This window comes from Juglans regia, chromosome 3 (genome assembly GCF_001411555.2).
Source record: "Juglans regia cultivar Chandler chromosome 3, Walnut 2.0, whole genome shotgun sequence".
NCBI lineage: Eukaryota > Viridiplantae > Streptophyta > Magnoliopsida > Fagales > Juglandaceae > Juglans > Juglans regia.
In genome coordinates this window covers 6,318,509-6,337,936 of record NC_049903.1, presented here as the reverse complement: position 1 = coordinate 6,337,936, position 19,428 = coordinate 6,318,509, and the positions used below count along the sequence as shown (strand labels likewise).

Genomic DNA, 19,428 nt, shown 5'->3' with positions numbered 1-19,428 from the left:
GTTAATGGTTATTAATCCAAGCTCAACTCCTCACAATCCAATTATTAATGAAATTTATTATTTTTTCAATTTCTTTAAAAAAATAAATTCATCTCAATCTATTTCATATATTTTAAAATAAAACTATTAAATTTATCTCAATTTAAAAATTTTTTATATATAAAACCCACATGTAAAGATATACACACAATACATTATATAATATATTTCTAAGCAATATTATAAAATGAGGGTATTTTTATAAAATTATATTATTTTTATAAGATGTTTTACAAAAATATCCTTCATATAAAATATAGTTGTGTAAAATGTTGTAATAAATGTTATGTATAAATCATTTTTCAATATATTTAAACTTATTTTAACATCTAAATTAATCTTAAGTGGACCTCACAAAACTTACACCACCATATCAACTAATTACTATTCATAAAAAAACTTAACTTATCTTAATTCAACTCAATATCGAAACGCAACCGCCGTTAACGTTATATTATATAGAGTAATACTACACATAATTGTAAAATGTACAAGTATTGTGCAGTTATATTAAAAAATAGTAAAGTTTATTATTAAAAAAAATTAAAGTTTATTATTCAAAAATAGTGAAGTTTATTATTCAAAAATTATTTTTTTACGTGGTCTCGTATTTATTTATTTTTTTAAAAGTGATTGCGCGATACTTATACACTTATGATTGTAACTATTATTTCTCTATTATATATGTGATCCCGTGCCTGTTCTTAGTGGAACTGCAAAACACGTGGGGCAAGAAACAGCATCGTGAGGAAGAATTTTTAATATAGAAATTATTTACATCAGCCTACTGTTGGCTGTATCTTCAACACACTTAGTGTGTTGAGTTAAAAAAACAAAAAAGGCACGGTGTGCGGAGAGTGCCGACTGATATATAACCAGGCTCTTTTTAATATTTTTTCATTCACATATTTCAAAACTGAACACAAAAATTAAAGTGAAAGAACGTTCGGAAGAAATAAAAATCGTGGGAAATAAAAACTAAAAAGTAAAGCAGTTTGGGTAATTTTTATAATAAAATATTATTTTTAAATATAAACAGTATATCTTTAAATTTAAAAATATACTTAAAATTACTGTAGTTTATAATTAAAGTTTTTATTTTTTAAAAAAGTCAATATAAATCATTTTATTTAATTTTTTTCAAATTTCGAAGATACAAATGACAGTGCTCATAATTAATCACATTGTGTTTTTCTCCCTCAAAATAAATATAAAAACAAAATCCAATAAGCAGGTTTGGCAGAATGTCTTTTAGCCTTTGGGACGTTCAAAAGGTCCTCCGGCGTTCGCCAAAAAAATAGAAAACAACCTTCCCCAAAACCTGTATTGTCAATGGCAGACAAATTGAGATCAGCATGTTTTGGAATTTGAGAATTTGGACTGTATGGCTCAAAGGAGTAGTCCTGACTCTTGGGCTCTTATAAATTTAGTCCCTCCTCACTCTATCATGTGTTAAAAGTTAAATCGGTATTTAGAGCATTAGCAATGGCCTAACTATTATCAAGTCTAAATTTTAACGACTTTCAAGTTTTAGCTATAGTATTAATATTTGGCTAGGTAAATCCATATTGGACTAGCCATTAAATTAGTCAAAATAATAATATAATATTATTTTTTTAATAATATTATTTTTTAATATTTTTTAATTACACTAACTATATATTAATTAATAATTTAATTTGATACTTAAATTATTTTTTTCTAATTATTTTTTTCCTCAACCTATTATTTTTTATCTATAAAAAATATAGAAGTTGCAAAGTACAATATAGAAGAAGAACTTGAAAATAAGGACAGATTTTCCAATTGGATGGAATTTTGTTGAATAATTTAATCTTTTGGTCTATGTACAGGAACTTGCTATATATGACCAGCGGGTGCTTGTCACTGTAGCTCAAAGCCAAAGACTTATGGCTTTGACGAGTCCAATGTAGGTAAATATGAAATAACTTAGGCAAATATTTAGATGGCACTGGCATTTAGCTAGGCCAATGTCAGTGCTCTTATGTTCTTTAATTCAACATTTTGTTTTTTTTTTATCATTATACAAATTATCAAATTTTTCAGTCCCTCCAATGAAAGTCATGCCACCTAACGCATATGCCACCTTCGCACCAATATCTTATATACGCGTGTCAAATGGGCCTCATGGATTGTCCATTTCATCACTCTTGTTTGGACACTTGGGTATTCTCATATATTCTCAAAAATTTTCATAATTTTCTTCTCAAACATCATTCAAATTTAAAATACTTTTGAATATTTAATAGGTCACAGAAAGAAAGCCTCTCTCTCACTCAAAAAAAAAAAAGTCTTCAGATCTGAATGTCACTAGAGGAGGATCTCCTCTTCCTTTCTCCTCTCATTTTCTCATTTCTCTTCCTCCTCCTCAATCTTTTTCCCTCATTTCTTAGTTTATTTTTCTTTCTTCAAGACTGAAAAAGTCATATTTACAATTCTCTTACAACTCTCGAGAGACATGTGCAGCACAAGAAAACTCTCAGGTTGCAAATTGTTCGAAGAATAGTGGCGGTTTAGCAGAAATCACCGCATGTGGTCCTCACACACCATCCCTTCAGACAGCTCTTCTCACCATACACACTGGATCACCGGCATCGCCACACCAAATTTTTTAGATATGATTTTTGTGGCTGAAAAGAGACAAGTTTGTTGCCTTCACACGCCATCAAAGTCTACCATAGTCTAAACCATAATCCATCATTTTTTGTTCTTGTTTTCCTTATTGTATAGTAAAAATAAGAGTTTTTTTCTTGGACGGTTTGTCCGTAGAGGTTGAGTCTTCCTTTTTTATGAAGGGTGAGGTTAAATCTTTATTTAGGCAGAGTGTTGTCTCTTGGACGTTTGTCTGTAGAGAGTATCAACAGAAGTAAAGTTCAAATCAGTCTAATAGTATATTGGTTAAGCTCCAAATGGTTGATATGAGGATATCGTTGCATGTATCTAGTCATGGATATAAGTTTTTCTTGATAAATGAATGAATGATGACATTTCTCTTAAAAAAAAATCCAAAACACTTTTTAATTTTAAAATTTCAACATTTTCATCTAATTATTATCCAAATACAAAATCTAATACAATTTTCTTAAACTTCCAAATAAAACACAAAAAATAATATAAGTTTTTCAAATTTTAAAACAAAAGTAATATTCAATTTTTTTTAACTTAATAATATTTTTATGAGAAGTGCTATAAACACAAAGAGATTACGCAAAAGTAAACTTACAAACTAATGTGTTTTTATGTAATTCGTTAGATCTACTTTACAATAAAAGTAATTTTACAATTTAACGTATTGTATCAAGCCATGTTAGTTTATAGATTTATTTTAATGTAATCATTTTGTGGTTAAAGTATTTCTCTTCAAAAATTTTGAGTATCATAAGTGCCCAAACTAGCCCTTAAGTGTTTAAAAAGATAAAAAGCCATTTAAAAGATTATAAATAAGAAAACAAACAAGTAATTAAAAATGCTGAAGAGTTTATGAAATGCTTTGGCTATAAAAGAATTCTATAAAATTAAATTTACGAATTAATATGATTTGATGTAGTACATCATATTCTAAAATTATTTTTATTATAAAATAAATTTAAAATATAACATAAAATTATATCAATTTATAAATTTATTTTTATAAAATTTCTTTAAAATTACTGTAGCACTTCTCGCAATATAATAATTAACTAATGAATAATAGAACTCACAAATCATATATCTTTTTAACGGATGATGGTTTGAATTTAAAAAACGATAGGTGACGGACGTAGGGGCAAACGTGTTTGCAGGACTCTTGATTAAAATATTATTTTGTTCTCTCCTTCGATAGGTTTTTTTTTTTTTTTTTGATAATAAAGGATCACATTCTATTTATAAAAAATGACATACAACTTTGACTTAAAAAGTCAGTTACAAACGTTAATAGCACCTCAGCACACTTTCGTGGCTGACATGGTCTAGCCCAGACGACAGAACTCTAAAGACCGAAGTCTAAGAGATTCGTCGTACACATCTCTGTCCCTGACAGAGTAAACAAACCCCATACCTCGACTACGCGAGGTAGGGTACACCAATCCCATACACCGCCAAAGCGGAGATGGGGACATACCACCAGTTCGGACCACGGTCCGCGGGGACTAAATTTTTGATTTTTGATTTTTATTTTTATAAAACAGAACACAAGAAAATACATTGGAACACAACTAAAACCAACAGCAGAAAAAAAGCTCCAGACGGCTGCGGAGGCGCGTGCAGAACACGCGCCACCCTGGGAGAAAACCGTCGACCGATCTTGGAAGTTCCGGGCTCACAGACCCCAGCGGCGCCGCACGTCGCGACGGTAGAGGGCCTCTCGGCATCGCGAGAAGGACACTCGCCGAACGCCTACGAGTTTTTTGGCCGCGCGTGCGAGCAACTCGCCACTCCGGATGGTATCGCCTTCGGTAGACTTGAAGATCAGCGGCTGGGCAACACCATGGGGAGGCGCGTGCTGATCTATTGTCGCCGAAAAGACCAGATCCGGTGTTCCCCCATATTTAGCCTACAAAACAATAAAACACAAAAACGGAGCGGCTGTGGCACAGAGCAGACGGAGGAGGGAGAGGTGGGGAGAGGGGGAAGGAGCCAAAGCTCCCACCCCCTCGAGAGAGACGTGTTCGAGACGCTGAGGGAGGCGGGCGGGTTCGGGAGAGACGAGAGGCTGGTGGGTTAGGTTTCTTCAGAGACCCTCTCCTTCGATAGGTTGATCCATATATACAAACATATATAAAATAAAGACTTGAAATTTTTTATTGGTTTATTATTATATGCTATAAAAGTGCTCCCCAGATAACAGGGATCGATGGTAGAAGCAAGGCCACCAAGTCTTCCTAATTAGTATCATTGGATAACGGTAAGCATTCAGAATCAAATGTTGTTTTGCTGTTAATGTTGTTTGATTAACAGTTGTTCGAGGAGGAATCGATTAGACGTCCTCTCTCTATTACGAAAATTATTTATTTATTATTAATTATTTATTATAAAAATAATTATTTATTATTAAAATAAATTTATTTTCGTTATAAATAATCATTTTCGTAAATAATTTATTATAAATATTTATTTTTACTGTAGTAATATAACTAATCAAATATTAATTATAGCTGACAAAACCCCAAAAGTGATAGTTAAAAACTCCCAAATGATCGAATCAATATAATGATGTTTTAGGGTTTCTGACATTATGGGTTGTCCCGACCAAATGGACAAATATTGAATCATGTTCCTCTTCGCAAGAAAGATTCATGCCGATCGGACCTAATTTTATGGATGGAGATTCAGTACTTCATCTTACATTATTCATTTTCCTTGACGTGACGGTCACTTTAAGCATGCATGCTTCATGATGAAGATGATAAAATAGCAAATAAGTATAAACTAAACTGCCCCCACTAATGCTAAAGTACATTTGCCAAATGCAAGCATTCATGCCGTATTGTTTTGGTGAAGATCATCATGTAGTACTTAGACTAATCTATCTTGCTAAGATCTCTAATAATATAACGAAACATAACATGATAATGGCACAAAAGCGGGAAAAAGATTCCAACTTTATGAGAACACTACTATTAACTTTGCAATGATTTTCTTTTTTTTTTTTTTTTTTTAAAAAAAAAACTCATCTGTTTCTGTCTTTTTCCTTTTTGTCTCTTTTTGGTAAGAGAATTCAAAACCTAATTTAAATTCACACTTTAAAAGGGCAAAAAGAAACAAAACAAAAGGGGACAGACAAAGAGCTTTGTTACTCATCATATTCACATACTACAAGCCACATTTATTTTTATTTTTTATTTTTTTTAAAAATATTGATTTTATTCTTTTTTAACTAATTGAATTCTTTTATTCATAATTCATACACCGCACATTTTATAAGAAAAAAAATTAAAAATTAAAAAATTATATATAGTGTGTGGTGTGAAAAAGATGAAAAGAATTTTTATTGTATCTTTGTGGTGCCACGTTGCTTATTAAAAAAAAATTAAAAACAAAAATTTTAAAGGGTATAAAAGAGTTTAACTTTTAACATTTTTTTATGTTTTCGAGCAATATCATTTTCTTTTGAATATATTTTTTTTAAAAATTCTTTAATATTTATATAAGTCATGAGTGGAATATAAATTAGGGGCCAGGGCATAATAACATTACTCATTATATATATGGTTGATGCTGGTAAAGTAGTAGACAAAATTGTAAGAGATTTCACAAACCCAGCCCTGATCAAATTAAATACTGCCACTCAAATTTTTTAAGTGATTGCAAATTAGTTGGTAATTTGAAGGAAATTTGTATATTTTTTTCCAAACTATAATACAAGTTTATATACGTGCAGTTGAAAAATTGACAGCGTTTTAAAGCCAATACATGAATGAAACAATTATCAGTTAATTTCTCCTTATTAAATATCAATATTGTTATAATGAATAATGAATATCATGTATATTAATCTGTTTATCAAATGGCCTTCAGATTAAACGGCATATTCCTTTAATTAAAAAAACAAATTACATGGTCAGAATTAATCCACGTGAGTGGAAGATAATTTCTAGGGAATAAACCATGCACGCGGCAAGACCAATGTATTGAAAGCTGAATAGAAATATTTTTTTTTATGCAAACTAAAGAAGAAACCTGCTATTAGTTGTTTTTTTTTTTATAAATATTTTCATCTGTAAAAAAAAATCATGTAGCTTAATTAAGTACTTCATAATAATAATAAAAAAAAATAGAAAAAAGAGATCATTCATTACTTGTTGGGATTTTTTATTATAGAAAAATAGAAAATGCTCTTTCCGCTGGGCTCCTGTTGGAATTTTTTATTTTTATTTTTACTTAGTGATTAATAAATTATTTTTTAATGATCATGATGAAATGTCGATAAAAAAAAAGTAATTTCAAACAATCTTTTAAGTTTGATCATGACCAATTAAGCAGAGTGAGAACATTTTGCACGTATCTTAATTAAAGCTTTGAAATCTATGTATATTTATCATTTATTTCAAGCAAGAGCTGGTGGCGCGCATTATTTATTTGAAACATTAAATTATTAATTAATCAATGTTTCGTTATTAATTTTTTCGGTTGCGAACTATTATTTATACACTATTGTTTGAAAATCAACGAGGTACGTACGTAGTTGTGACACAGCACTATATATATATATATATATATATATATATATATATATCTCCTTTATCTTAAAAGCGTGTGTAAAGATGAACAGGAGTGAATAGTGCCGTCCAAATCGCAAAATCGCAAATCGCAAAATCGCGTCCTCTCTCACACGGCAAAATCGCAAAATCGCAAAATGGCAAAATCGCAAAACCGCGTCCTCTCTCACACGGCAAAATCGCAAAATCACACGGGAAAATCACAAATCTCGTCACAAATCACAAACCGAAGCAAAACCACAGCAAATCCTCCATAAAATCATCACAAAAATACACGGTAAAATCATAAAATCATCGTAAAATCTTCACAAAAATACCACAAATTAACAAAATCACCACAAGGCAAAATCACAAAACCGCAAATCTCGTCCCTCTCTGCATCCTTGAACGAAAACCACAGAGACAAAACAAAAATACCACAAGGAGATATGGGCGTCCGTGAGGCCGGAGGATATGGGCGTTCGTGGGAGCAAACGGCACGGAGATGGAGGCCGAGCTCGCTGGAGGGGGATGGCCGGTGGGAGACGAGACTACCATGGAGGTGGTGGCGCCGGAGGATGGCGTACGGCGGCGCAGCAGTATCAAACCCATTCGCGCTGTGCACAGCCGAGAGAGAGGAAGAGAGAGCGTGAGAGAGGGAGACCGGTGTGGGAAGACTCGCCGGAGTGAGGTGGTGCCGGTGGAAGAGGCGGTGAGGCTCACCGACGCACGGCGGCGTCGGGCTGGGCAGCCGAAGATTCGGCTGGGAGGAGAGGCAGCGTACCGCGTACGCGTGAGCCGAGGGAGGAGAGAGAGAGGGGAGGGAAAAGTGTGGGAGAAAAGAAAATATATAGGAATTTATTCACTTCTTTCATTTTGGGATCTTCAAAATGATTTAACAATAAAAAATTAAAATACTGATTAAAATATACATAAATATTAATTTAATTAAAAATATTGAAATAAATTAAATAAATAATAAAATTTTATTAAATATTTTTAAGAAATTAATCTCAATTCTTCATTTTAAATTTTTAGATTTGATCTAACAATAGAAATTTAAACATTAATTTAAACTAATTTACTAAATAATAAAATTTAAACAATAATAAAATTTTACTAAATATTTTTAAGACATTAAAATTATGTAAATAATTAAAATTTTAACATAATTTAAATATGATAATATTCTTAATTAATTAAATTAGACAAACGTGCACGGGGAAAATGTTAGTTTTTAGGTTTTAAATTACAACCCTTCATCTTTATTTTTCAGATTTAATCTAACGATAGAAGTTTAAATATTGATTTAAACTAACATAAAACAAATAACTAAAATATAAATATTTTACCATACACTTAAAATTAACTTTAATTTATAAAATATTAATTTTTCATCATTATAGGAATTTATTCACTTCTTTCATTTTGGGATCTTCAAAATGATTTAACAATAAAAAATTAAAATACTGATTAAAATATACATAAATATTAATTTAATTAAAAATATTGAAATAAATTAAATAAATAATAAAATTTTATTAAATATTTTTAAGAAATTAATCTCAATTCTTCATTTTAAATTTTTAGATTTGATCTAACAATAGAAATTTAAACTAATTTACTAAATAATAAAATTTAAACAATAATAAAATTTTACTAAATATTTTTAAGACATTAAAATTATGTAAATAATTAAAATTTTAACATGATTTAAATATGATAATATTCTTAATTAATTAAATTAGACAAACGTGCGTGGGGAAAATGTTAGTTTTTAGGTTTTAAATTACAACCCTTCATCTTTATTCTTCAGATTTAATCTAACGATAGAAGTTTAAATATTGATTTAAACTAACATAAAACAAATAACTAAAATATAAATATTTTACCATACACTTAAAATTAACTTTAATTTATAAAATATTAATTTTTCATCATTAAATAAAAGATAAAATTTTACTGAATATTTTTAAGAGAATAATATTATATCATACACTTAAAATCAATTTTAATTTATAAAATATTATTTTTTCATCATTAAATAAATGATAAAGTTTTACTGAATATTTTTAATAGATGATGAATATAATTTAATAAATTACTGAATATAATCTAAATTCCATAATAAATGATGAATATAAATAAATAATAATTTTATTCATATATATTAAATTATTTTAATATTAAAAATTATTATTTATTTATTTTTTCAATTAAGCGGACATGGCAAACGTGCTTTGCACGTTAGTCACCGCTAGTATATATATATATATATATATATATATATATTTATATGTTGCTTTAGTACTGAAATAATATTCTACCACAAGAGACCCCTTGATCTGCATGGTTAGCTAGCTTATTTAGTGTAATCTCTTGGTTAAATGCAGGGTATTCATGATGATTAATGTATTTTGGGGAGTGAATACATGATCGAGGGTTTGGCTCAAGATTGTCCATTTCATTTTAATTCCGAGATTTTATATATGGATGCTTTGAAAATAATAAGTATTTTTTTTTTTTGGATATAATATTCCTCTAGAAGGGAAAAAGGAAACGTTTTCTTTTTTCTATTAAATGAAATGAAATTAAATATTGGTGAGACATCATGTGATTATATATTAAAATTCTAATTAATAAGTAGCAATATCATGTTTTTTTTTTTTTCTCAAAATAATCATGAAGTATTTGGAGAAAATTTAAGAATCTCATCATGTAACTAATAATCATAGTGTACATACATATATCAGTGTATATACATATGGGCTCAACAAAGCTAAATTATAGTCAAAGAATAACTAAAGTGCAAGATAATGTGCTACAATTGGCTCAACAAATCAACAGTGATTTTAACTTCAAGTTAAATCACTAGCCAAATTTGTTGAGCCAAAGGAGCTAGCCAAATAATTTTTTTAGACTAAAATATTCACTTGAGTTGAAGTGAATAATATTATTGAGGAAATGTTATGTTTTATAGTGGAATAATATAACCGTTAAAGAAATATAACTGTTGGAGAAATATATCCGTTGGAGAAATATAAGTTAAAAAAATATATCCGTTGAAGAAATATAACCATTGGAATAATATGAACGTTAGAAAATTAATTAGTAGTTTTTTAATAATAAATAAATATTTAAATTACAATTATAACTAAAATAAATGAAAAGTTCAAAATCAATATTTTATTAGAACAGTGAAAGATTTATTGAGTCTGTTATTTGATGATGATGAAAAGTGACTAACTAAATTTGTAAAAATAAATTTCTTAATCAAATTCTGGCTAAAGTTTGTTGAGGCCATAACTCATGCTCCAATATATATACATATATAACTATATCATGATGCATTGGAATGAAATATAATATTGACAAATTGTAAGTTGAAAAATTATTGCTATTAATATGTCCTTACGTTTGCAACTTTGTGACTTCCTCGTCATAAACCATTGTTGCTCGTCCCTTGCTTGTCTTGCTTTCTCCGAAGTCTGTGTCAACGCCTTTCTGTTTCCTCTCCTTCTTGATCATGCATCGAAATCCCAGCTGCTAAGTTTTACGGCACCGAATTCTCTTCTCCTAACTCTCATTTCCCGAAAACCTTGCCGTCTTCTTACCTCGGAATGCTCCAGTTCAACACCGTGGAGAAGGAAAAAAATGTGAAAATGTTTTCTCATTGATCTTCTCCTCCACAAACCACCCCACCCTTGTCCTTTAGCCTAATGGAAGGTATGACCAAACCCACAACCAAAACGACGACGACGACAACAAAAACAACCACCGAAGTCACCACCACGACCACTTTGATCAGCAGCAACGCCTGTCCACAAATCGTAAAGCTTTCTTTCTGGTTTTCCCCCACTGCTCGCCCTCCTGGTTTACTCTCTTCAAGCTTTGGTTCATAGTATTTATATTAGAAACATTGACACAAATGGATTCCTACTCCAATTCTTCGTATGGTTATAATCCAAATCCTTCATTCCAGTCTGATTTTAAGAGGCTGTTGGATCCGTTTCCGCATAGTGTAAAGGGGTTTAATGGGGTCATGCTAGGCGGGTCAGCGCTGTCTCACTCGTTAGTTTTGGATAGCGAGAGGGGAGAGCTTGTGAAAGCTCCAACAATAGTTGGGAAGAAAGGGGTATCGGAGGAAAAGGCTCTGGCGGCTTTGAAGAGTCACAGTGAGGCAGAGAGGAGGAGAAGAGAGAGAATCAACGCTCATCTTACAACTCTTCGTGGCTTAGTTCCCTGCAATGAAAGGGTAAATTTGTTTTCTGTACTTTTGATCATAATCAATATTCAATAATATACAGTAGCACAAACAACCATGCATATCGGTCATATTTAATGGTAGTATTGGACACTGATCTGTTCATTTGATCTGTCTAGTACTATTTCCTTTTTTTTTTTGTCTGTTGGCTTGCATGTCATGAATCTAAATCGTTGAACTTAAAAGTTAAAGAAGTTGAGGGAGAAAAAGATCGAAAAGAAGAAATCATTCAGATTAGCTTCGTAAACAAAGGTAGCTTTCTAGTAATTTTCGCCAAAAATTAATAGTGAGTTCTCTCATAGACGAATCATGTAAACTAAACACCCGGATGCATATTGTCGCAGCTTAGAAGAGGCTGGGAAAGAGAGATCTTCATATCGCGAGGGAGAGAATGGCATTAACTGAAACTGAGCCTCTTGGAATTATTATACCTTTCTCTCTCTTTTCCTATTTTCATTTCATAGAAAAAGAAATCACTTTTTTGCAAGTAAGGTTGGTTTGGATGAGATAATTTTAGATAAGTTGATTAAAATATTATTTTTTAATATTATTATTATTTTAAAATAATTTAAATAATTTATTATATTTTATATAAATTTTTAAATAATTATAATGATTAAATGAGATGATTAAACCAACCCTTAAATGTAGGGTCGGTGAGAGATGCGTTGTCAAAAAACTGTGAGGCCTGGCTGATAATCAGCATCTTATAATGTTTATTTTCCCGTGTTTTTTTCTTTTATTTTTTATTTTATTTTTTATTTTTTTTGTAAGAAGAAAGTAAATGAGATTTTCAGCCGGTGCTATGCCCCCCCCCCCCCAAAAAAAAAGGATTATAAGATAACGATGACAGACTGGCTTCTGATGCAGTTTGTTCATGACACGATATATGTAAGAAAATTACTTATTTGTAATTAATTATTTAATTATTTATAATTAAAATTAATTATAAATAATTTTTTAATTATAATAAATTAATCATAAAAATCTATTTTTTTTTATAGTCGATATACATATAAATTCTTGAATTTCTTATAGATAGCTAGATCATTCAAACCGCTATGATTTTTTGAGAATTATCTTCTTTACAGCATGTAATGAAAAGTACTCAAGGTGTTTCTTGGAAACGAATTCGGAGCGTTCCGAAGTCATATTATTCAACAAACATCCTGAGATGATCATCTGATGTGCATAATTGAATTAAATAATAGTCTTTCATTGCATTATTTGTGCTGATCTTGGATGATCACCTCTAGACCTAGGAGTGGCTATAGCCAACTAGGAGACACGTAGATCATCTTAATATAATATTAAAAGGTTGTTCACATTAAGACCTTTGTAGCTAACATATATATACAATAGCTCTTGCTGATATTAACCTTTTCTTAAGTGACCCCTGCAACCTGAAACCCTGTTAGTCAAAAGTAACTTCCCTAACTACAATATGTCTCATTTGACTTTGCTCGTAATCTATAAAAGCAGATCATTGTTCATAACTTCATATGTAGTCCTGGATGAGTGAGTTCGGTTCCTTTTTTTTTTTTTTTCTTTTTTCTTGCATGACAATCAATATCTATCGTGCAGGCCTGTCCATTATGCAGGTATATAGGATTAGGAATGAATTAATATTCAAGTATTTTGCCGAAAGCAACATGTGGTTAATGTGCTTGCCAATGCTCGCACGCCATGTCGAGAGTAAAGAAAGCCATGATTCACTGTTTCGTACTTGTTTAATCAACCTGCTCCCAATCCTTTTTTGGCTCTTTAGCTTAGTATGAATTATTCAATATTTATTAATTTATCCTCCGAGTTCAGTCTCAGACGATATATATGATGTAGTCTCTAGTATGACATTCTGAAAGTGACTAATTCGGATGGTCACGTTTGGATTGTAGGCACAGATTGCCAGCTAGCTGTTGAATACTATTAATATATATGTGGCTGAGGTTTGTGATACTTACCTCCAAATATTTTATTATTTTTAGGAACGTAAGCAAGACGTTTATTGGGAGAAGAAAACCATTAATTTTTGTAGAAGTACTTCAGGATTGGTGCTACCAAGTTTCTTTTAGTTAGATACAATTTGCTTGTATCTCTGCGTTTCTTTGCTTGTATCTTCTTGCCTTGCTAAAACATTAATCCAATTCAGATTTCAGCTTAGCTCCTTGTTGGAGATTTTCTGTACGTAGCTCTGATTGAGAACTAGAGTAGATTGGTCTCGATCGTGGGTAAGAATTTCTAGGTCAATTGCAGGTACCTGTGTTAAAGAAAAAGTATGACGTTGCTGGTATTACTTGCTAGCAGCTGTTAGTAGTAAATTATATACTGATTGAGGTATTCCCAGAGTTCCCTAAATGATCTACAAAGTTAGCTGCATATGATAATAAATAAGTAAAGAAGATCAGAAAAGAAATGTGCTGAATGCTGATCATCTAGTGTAATTAACAGTACTGTCATGTGTTTTGGGCTTTAACCTTGTGGTTTAATTGACATTCTCAGATGGACAAAGCCACGTTGCTTGCCGAAGTAATCAGCCAATTGAAAGAATTGAAGAAGAAAGCAGTTGAAACAAGCCAGGGTTTCCTCATTCCCATGGATGCCGATGAAGTGAGAGTTGAACCGTGCGATATTATTGATGGAGCAGACGTTGGAACAATGTCATACAAGGCGTCTCTCTGCTGTGATTACCGACCACAGCTTTTCTCTGATCTAAGAAAGGCTATTGATTCCCTTCAACCTGAGATGGCGAAGGCGGAAATATCAACCTTGGGAAGCCGGGTGAAGAATGCGTTCGTTTTCACCTGCTGCAAAGGTGGGTGTATCAATATTGAAGAATGCCAAGCGGTTGCTAGTAACGTTCACCAGGCCCTGAGTTCTGTACTGGATAAAGCTTCTGCCATACCAGAATACTCACCAAGAACAACACACCCAAGCAAAAGGCCAAGGGTCTCTTTTTTTGACACCTTGTGATGTAAACCCAAACTGACGTAGGAGATCTTGGTACAGATTTTACGTTGATTACTGAACTATTTTGAGAAGCAGATCAACGTAAATATGGCGGTAAAAGGTGAAGATTGCTCGGATTGGCAAAATATTGTGCAGACGTTGGTATTTTAACTATAACTTTGATTATAGGTATCAAAATGCACATATGAGCTCAATTCAAAAAGCTCTTTTTGATGCACAAGAAACACGCCATGGTCACTACACTATGCCTGGTGATTTCAGTTTCTTAACTCTGAAATCAACCGTTTCTCTTTCGAATCGTCATTTTAAGGTTTTTTTTTTTTTAATTTATTATGAAAATGTTTGGTTGTTGCTTTTAGAGATGATTTTTATTTTGATTTGGGTCTGGCTTTTTATGAAATTGATCATTTTATTTTTATGCAATAATTGGGATTATGCATTTTCAAGCAAAATTATCAAGATCTCATATTTCCAAAGCTATTAAAACCTGACCAGCTTTCGACTTTTATGAATAAATCCTATTATCAGAATTTTCTCTCTGTGTTCCATCTTTTATCGATATAAATCCTTAATCTCTATTAATTAACTAGTCGTTAGAATAATTTTTATTCTACTTGGCATCACCTCATGCTCTAGTTCATCCTCACGAAAGCCTAGCCTAGCTATATGCTATTATATTTATGGGCAATTTTGTATGATACGTTATAAGGCCACTATTCAACATGTATGATATGTTAACCAATGCCTATTCATTATTTTCATATATTAAACATTAGTTAATATACGTGTGTTTTGGACAGGGTGTAGCCTAAAAGATGACGTTATATTAGCATAATCATGAGCTTCACTATGGAAGCTTTATTAGGGAGCAACTTGTTGATAGTAACAATGAACCACCTAAAACAAACATAGAGAGATTGGAGTTAGGAGTTAGCCGGGGGAGAGGAGGAGGATAAGAAATCAACTTTAGATGCTCAGATATTATTCAGTTTGTGTATAATAGTAACACAATAACAGTACATCCATTAGAGCTAAAGTTGTAGTTCCAAAGTTCATCTCAACTGCTTGCATTCACCAACGTGTCACAGTGGCCTTAATAATTGAGTGATATAAGTATTTCTTGATTAATAAAAAAGGCCTACCTTTTTCATACAGAAGCTAAATGTATGAAAAAGTTATGTAATGAAAACTTACACACACAGTAAGTGGGGTTTTAACAAGCAGATTTTAGTCTACAAATTAGTGTTTATTAATCAGGGCCCATGAAAAAAAAAAAGAAAAGGAAAAAATGCCTACATTTTTATGTAATATACACGAAATAGGCCGGTTTTCAACCCACCAAGTTTTGCCTACTATATTTGAAAAATCTGTTGATTAACATAAGGAATGGTATAAAAGTGAATATCAAAATAAGAAACAGTTGCCAAAAGAAGAGAAAGAAAAAATAATAATAGAATAAAAACCTTAACTGAATAAATTGAAGGAAAGCAGATGTTCATGAAAGTTCGTATGAAAGTAAAAATAAGAACAAGAGTGTGGGAAGCTATCTACTTACGACTCTTATTCCCTCAATTAGCATAATCATCACTTCTTTGTTCTGCTCCTTATCAAACTTGCAGAAATAGGAAGGCATCAAGGTTATCAGATCCATGGGACAAATTAAACAAAATCATTAGAATATATTGAACTGTACAATTCTCTTGTATAAGCATGAAACACAAACTAGGTAGATATCGCCATTAACATGAGGACAATCATTTCCTTATAAGCATGCATGATTTTAACCTATTATCTTAACCCCAAAAGTACTTTCGAGGGAATGTGTTAGCACCTGACAGCATCCCACATCCAAACATGTGTGCACCTTCTTCTGAAAGTAGCATTGCCTAGCGTTTTCAATGCTACTTTCAAGGTAAAAAGAAATGTCAATTTTCATGATTCCTAAAAGCGTGATCACATCTTATAAATGTAATCACAACATATATTATGTATGGCACATAAGGAGCTGAATAGCTACAGTTCTTGATGGCAGTTCTTGGATAAAGTTAAATTTGACCATGGTTGAATGACCAATTGTTTGGTGGGGTGGTTGACACCACAAAATAGTCAAAAGTATCAAACTATTTGTAATAAAGATGTTTCAATATGTGTAGCAAAATGTCAATGATTAAGCACCACCTTAAACTTTCAGAAGGGAGCGAGGGAATACTGATCAATAAGCATGGGCTTCATTGAGACAACTTATTAATCATATAAATGGTTTCCCAAAAACCTAAAACACTCCTAGGTGAATTAGTCCATGAACTGTACATCACATCCACTTGTCTTGAACCCAAGTGAGGTATACAACCACACATACTTAGTACATATTCTCTCATAAGATTTAGGAAATCCTCTCATATGTGAAGATAAAGACAACACTACCAAATGGACAATCCTCCACCAAAAAACCACATAGATGTTAACTTAAAATCCATATTTAAGCCATCAGAGAAAAAAGTACAAATTTTTTTTGTATGCTATAAATTAAAGGCCCTTCTTCCAATTCGTCATTAACATCAAACCACATAGATGTTGAAATGAGATCCATATTAAAGTTTGTACGTAACATTCAATCTACCAATGTTTCGACCAAGTGCATTCATATAGTTGTTCATTCTTCATCAACAAATTCACTTAAAAGTTGTTCAAGATCTGATGTGAACCTTACTGAAATCTATTAGGACTTATTCATTAATTAAGGTGCCTGCAGTAAAAACATGGTGGATTTACATTTATAATTCATGTGAATAATACCATGTATCCTCCATGCCCGTGTGGTAAAAATGGATTTATTAAATATTTGCAGACTTGATTTTCATATCAAAATTAGTGTGCATGAGCACGTCAAATCTACATGCACAAGTGGGATGGAAGGCGTGGGTCTGAGTTTTACAACAACACATGGGCAAAAATTGTAGTGTGTGAATAAAATTAAACTAAGTTCCCAGGATCTAATAGCCACTTTTTACAACAATCCACAACCATCAGATGGAGCTTCTATGAAAAATACATAATTGTACAAGTTGCCCAATGAATTTATAGAGGGAAAATAATACCTTCACTCATGGTGAGTTTAATCTTCTTTGTCGTCAATTGAGCGCCAAATCGACCTTTTAAAGACTGATTAGAAGCTTTGGGATGCATCGTCGAAGGGGATCATTCACATAATCGAATAGCTGCATTTGACCCCTTTTCAGATTAGAACAAGCACATACGAGATATAATTAAATAGATCATTTAATAAATAAATTCAGATTTTTTGATTGTGGGAAGTGATAGAGGTTCCTAAGAATTATTGGAAAGCAATCGGGATGAAGGGGAGACAGAGATAGAGAGCTTTGATATCGGTGGTCTGTGTTTGGATACTATTTGGTCTATGTTTTCGATAGATGGTGTGTGTCGGTGTGGGAGGGGGGAGGCCGCAGTAACAGCATGCGACCACCTAAGCACGCGGCCATGGAGATGGGATCGGAGAGATCCATGTTTTGAATAATTTCACGAGGGATTTGAAGTGGGGGAACCAAAGTTACCTTCGGTGCAACGCCAATTTGTTCCACAAGACATCGATCGACGATCTCTTGCTCCAACACTAGACAACTTTTCCAATCACTCTGTGTCTGGTGTTGGAAAAGAAGAGTAAGCATGGATTGAAAATAGGGAATGGAGAGTGGGGTCTAAGGGAGAGAGCCACGTGTGCTGCTTTGACTGCCAAAGGAAAGAAATCGAGTATTTTCTTGCCGATTTGCTAGAGTTGTCTTTTGTGTTGGTAGGGAAAATTGAATCTAAGGTAGGGCTGGATGGAGAAGACGAAGCTAGGAATATTGGAAGAGACTAGACTCGCGCGAAACCACACGGGTGAGAAATAAAATAGTTTATGTGTTTTGGCGCCCCGTTAAGAACACCTACCGTAAAAAAGCATAGATTGTCGAGGAAAACGATTAACGCAAATTTAACATGGTTATTGCGACGACAATAACTGTCGCAATAGGTCACAAATCGTCATTAAAAGCCTATTTTCTTGTAGTGTCACTGATAACTACGTATATATGTACATGCATCACACATCGCGTGTGTGTGTGTGTATCTTAAAGTAGTACTTCAAATATTTTGCCAAGAATGAAGCTGCACCATCTAGTACTACTTCATGTGTTAGTAATCACAGGCAGGAGTGTGGAAAGGTTGAATCTCCTGAATATTTATGTCTTGCATGATATAACAGATCCAATATAATGTAATATTTCTTTAGCATGATATTATACTATTGAGACTAATTTCATTACATTTAAATTTTTGAATCCAATATTGATATTATGCATCATTTTTCCTTTCAGAGTTTCACTAGAGATCACTACTCGTAATGACATCTATAAACTCAGAGTTACGAGTCAATCCCCTCGTTAATACCCACTTCAATCCTCTATGCCTAATGTGCCGCACTCGGCTAGAAATAAAATTATCTTTATTTTTATTAATGAATTGATAGTACTAAGTTACTAACTACTAATTGAAAATTTTCGCAGTCATTTTCAAAAAAAGTAAGGCACACTTTAGATCCACATGAAAAAAAATCTATATTTTCAATAGTTGACTTGATCAATTCTTTTAAAAAAATTGCATGAGACTTACATACTAAATAACTGAATTTATTATTACCCTATTTATTTTAAAATGTTAATATTTTGATTATTAATTAAGCTTTTAAGAAGAATCATATTGATAATTAGAATGATCTGAACACTACGTATTTTGCACTAAATTGATATTATTGCTGGCTACTTCTCGACTACAAGTGATTTACATGTTACCTTATTTATATAAGTGCTTGTAGGGACAAAAAGTCAGCAAAGCACCAGTGGTCTAGTGGTAGAATAGTACCCTGCCACGGTACAGACCCGGGTTCGATTCCCGGCTGGTGCA

At 32.1% G+C, this 19,428-nt stretch overlaps 1 protein-coding gene, 1 long non-coding RNA gene and 1 other non-coding gene across 5 annotated transcripts; 2 read left to right on the top strand and 1 right to left on the bottom strand.

Moving 5' to 3' along the window:
* The first annotated feature begins 10,688 nt into the window (after window positions 1-10,688).
* Window positions 10,689-14,846, top strand: LOC109004438 (putative transcription factor bHLH107). The gene is made up of 2 exons (XM_018982983.2): window positions 10,689-11,493; window positions 14,002-14,846. The coding sequence occupies exons 1-2, from the start codon at window positions 11,167-11,169 to the stop codon at window positions 14,470-14,472; spliced, it is 798 nt and encodes a 265-aa protein (XP_018838528.1). The 5' UTR covers window positions 10,689-11,166; the 3' UTR covers window positions 14,473-14,846.
* On the bottom strand, window positions 14,233-18,366 carry LOC109004439. Of its 3 annotated transcripts, none has more exons than XR_001998279.2 (4): window positions 18,042-18,366; window positions 17,568-17,687; window positions 16,025-16,081; window positions 14,233-14,306 (listed from the first exon to the last, which is right to left on the bottom strand). It is a non-coding gene; the product is annotated as an uncharacterized LOC109004439 (long non-coding RNA). The 3 variants fall into 3 exon arrangements; XR_001998278.2 differs by lacking the exon at window positions 14,233-14,306 and adding an exon at window positions 14,843-15,366; XR_001998277.2 differs by lacking the exon at window positions 14,233-14,306 and having other exon boundaries at window positions 15,918-16,081.
* A 991-nt stretch (window positions 18,367-19,357) lies between these two features.
* Window positions 19,358-19,428, top strand: TRNAG-GCC. The gene has a single exon. It is a non-coding gene; the product is annotated as a tRNA-Gly (tRNA).

Excerpts from the sequence above, each read along its gene's own strand:
- LOC109004438 (XM_018982983.2), top strand. The coding sequence starts at position 11,167 with ATGGATTCCTACTCCAATTCTTCGTATGGTTATAATCCAAATCCTTCA. Across the intron at positions 11,494-14,001 it reads TAGTTCCCTGCAATGAAAGG|ATGGACAAAGCCACGTTGCT; the intron begins GTAAATTTGTTT and ends TGACATTCTCAG.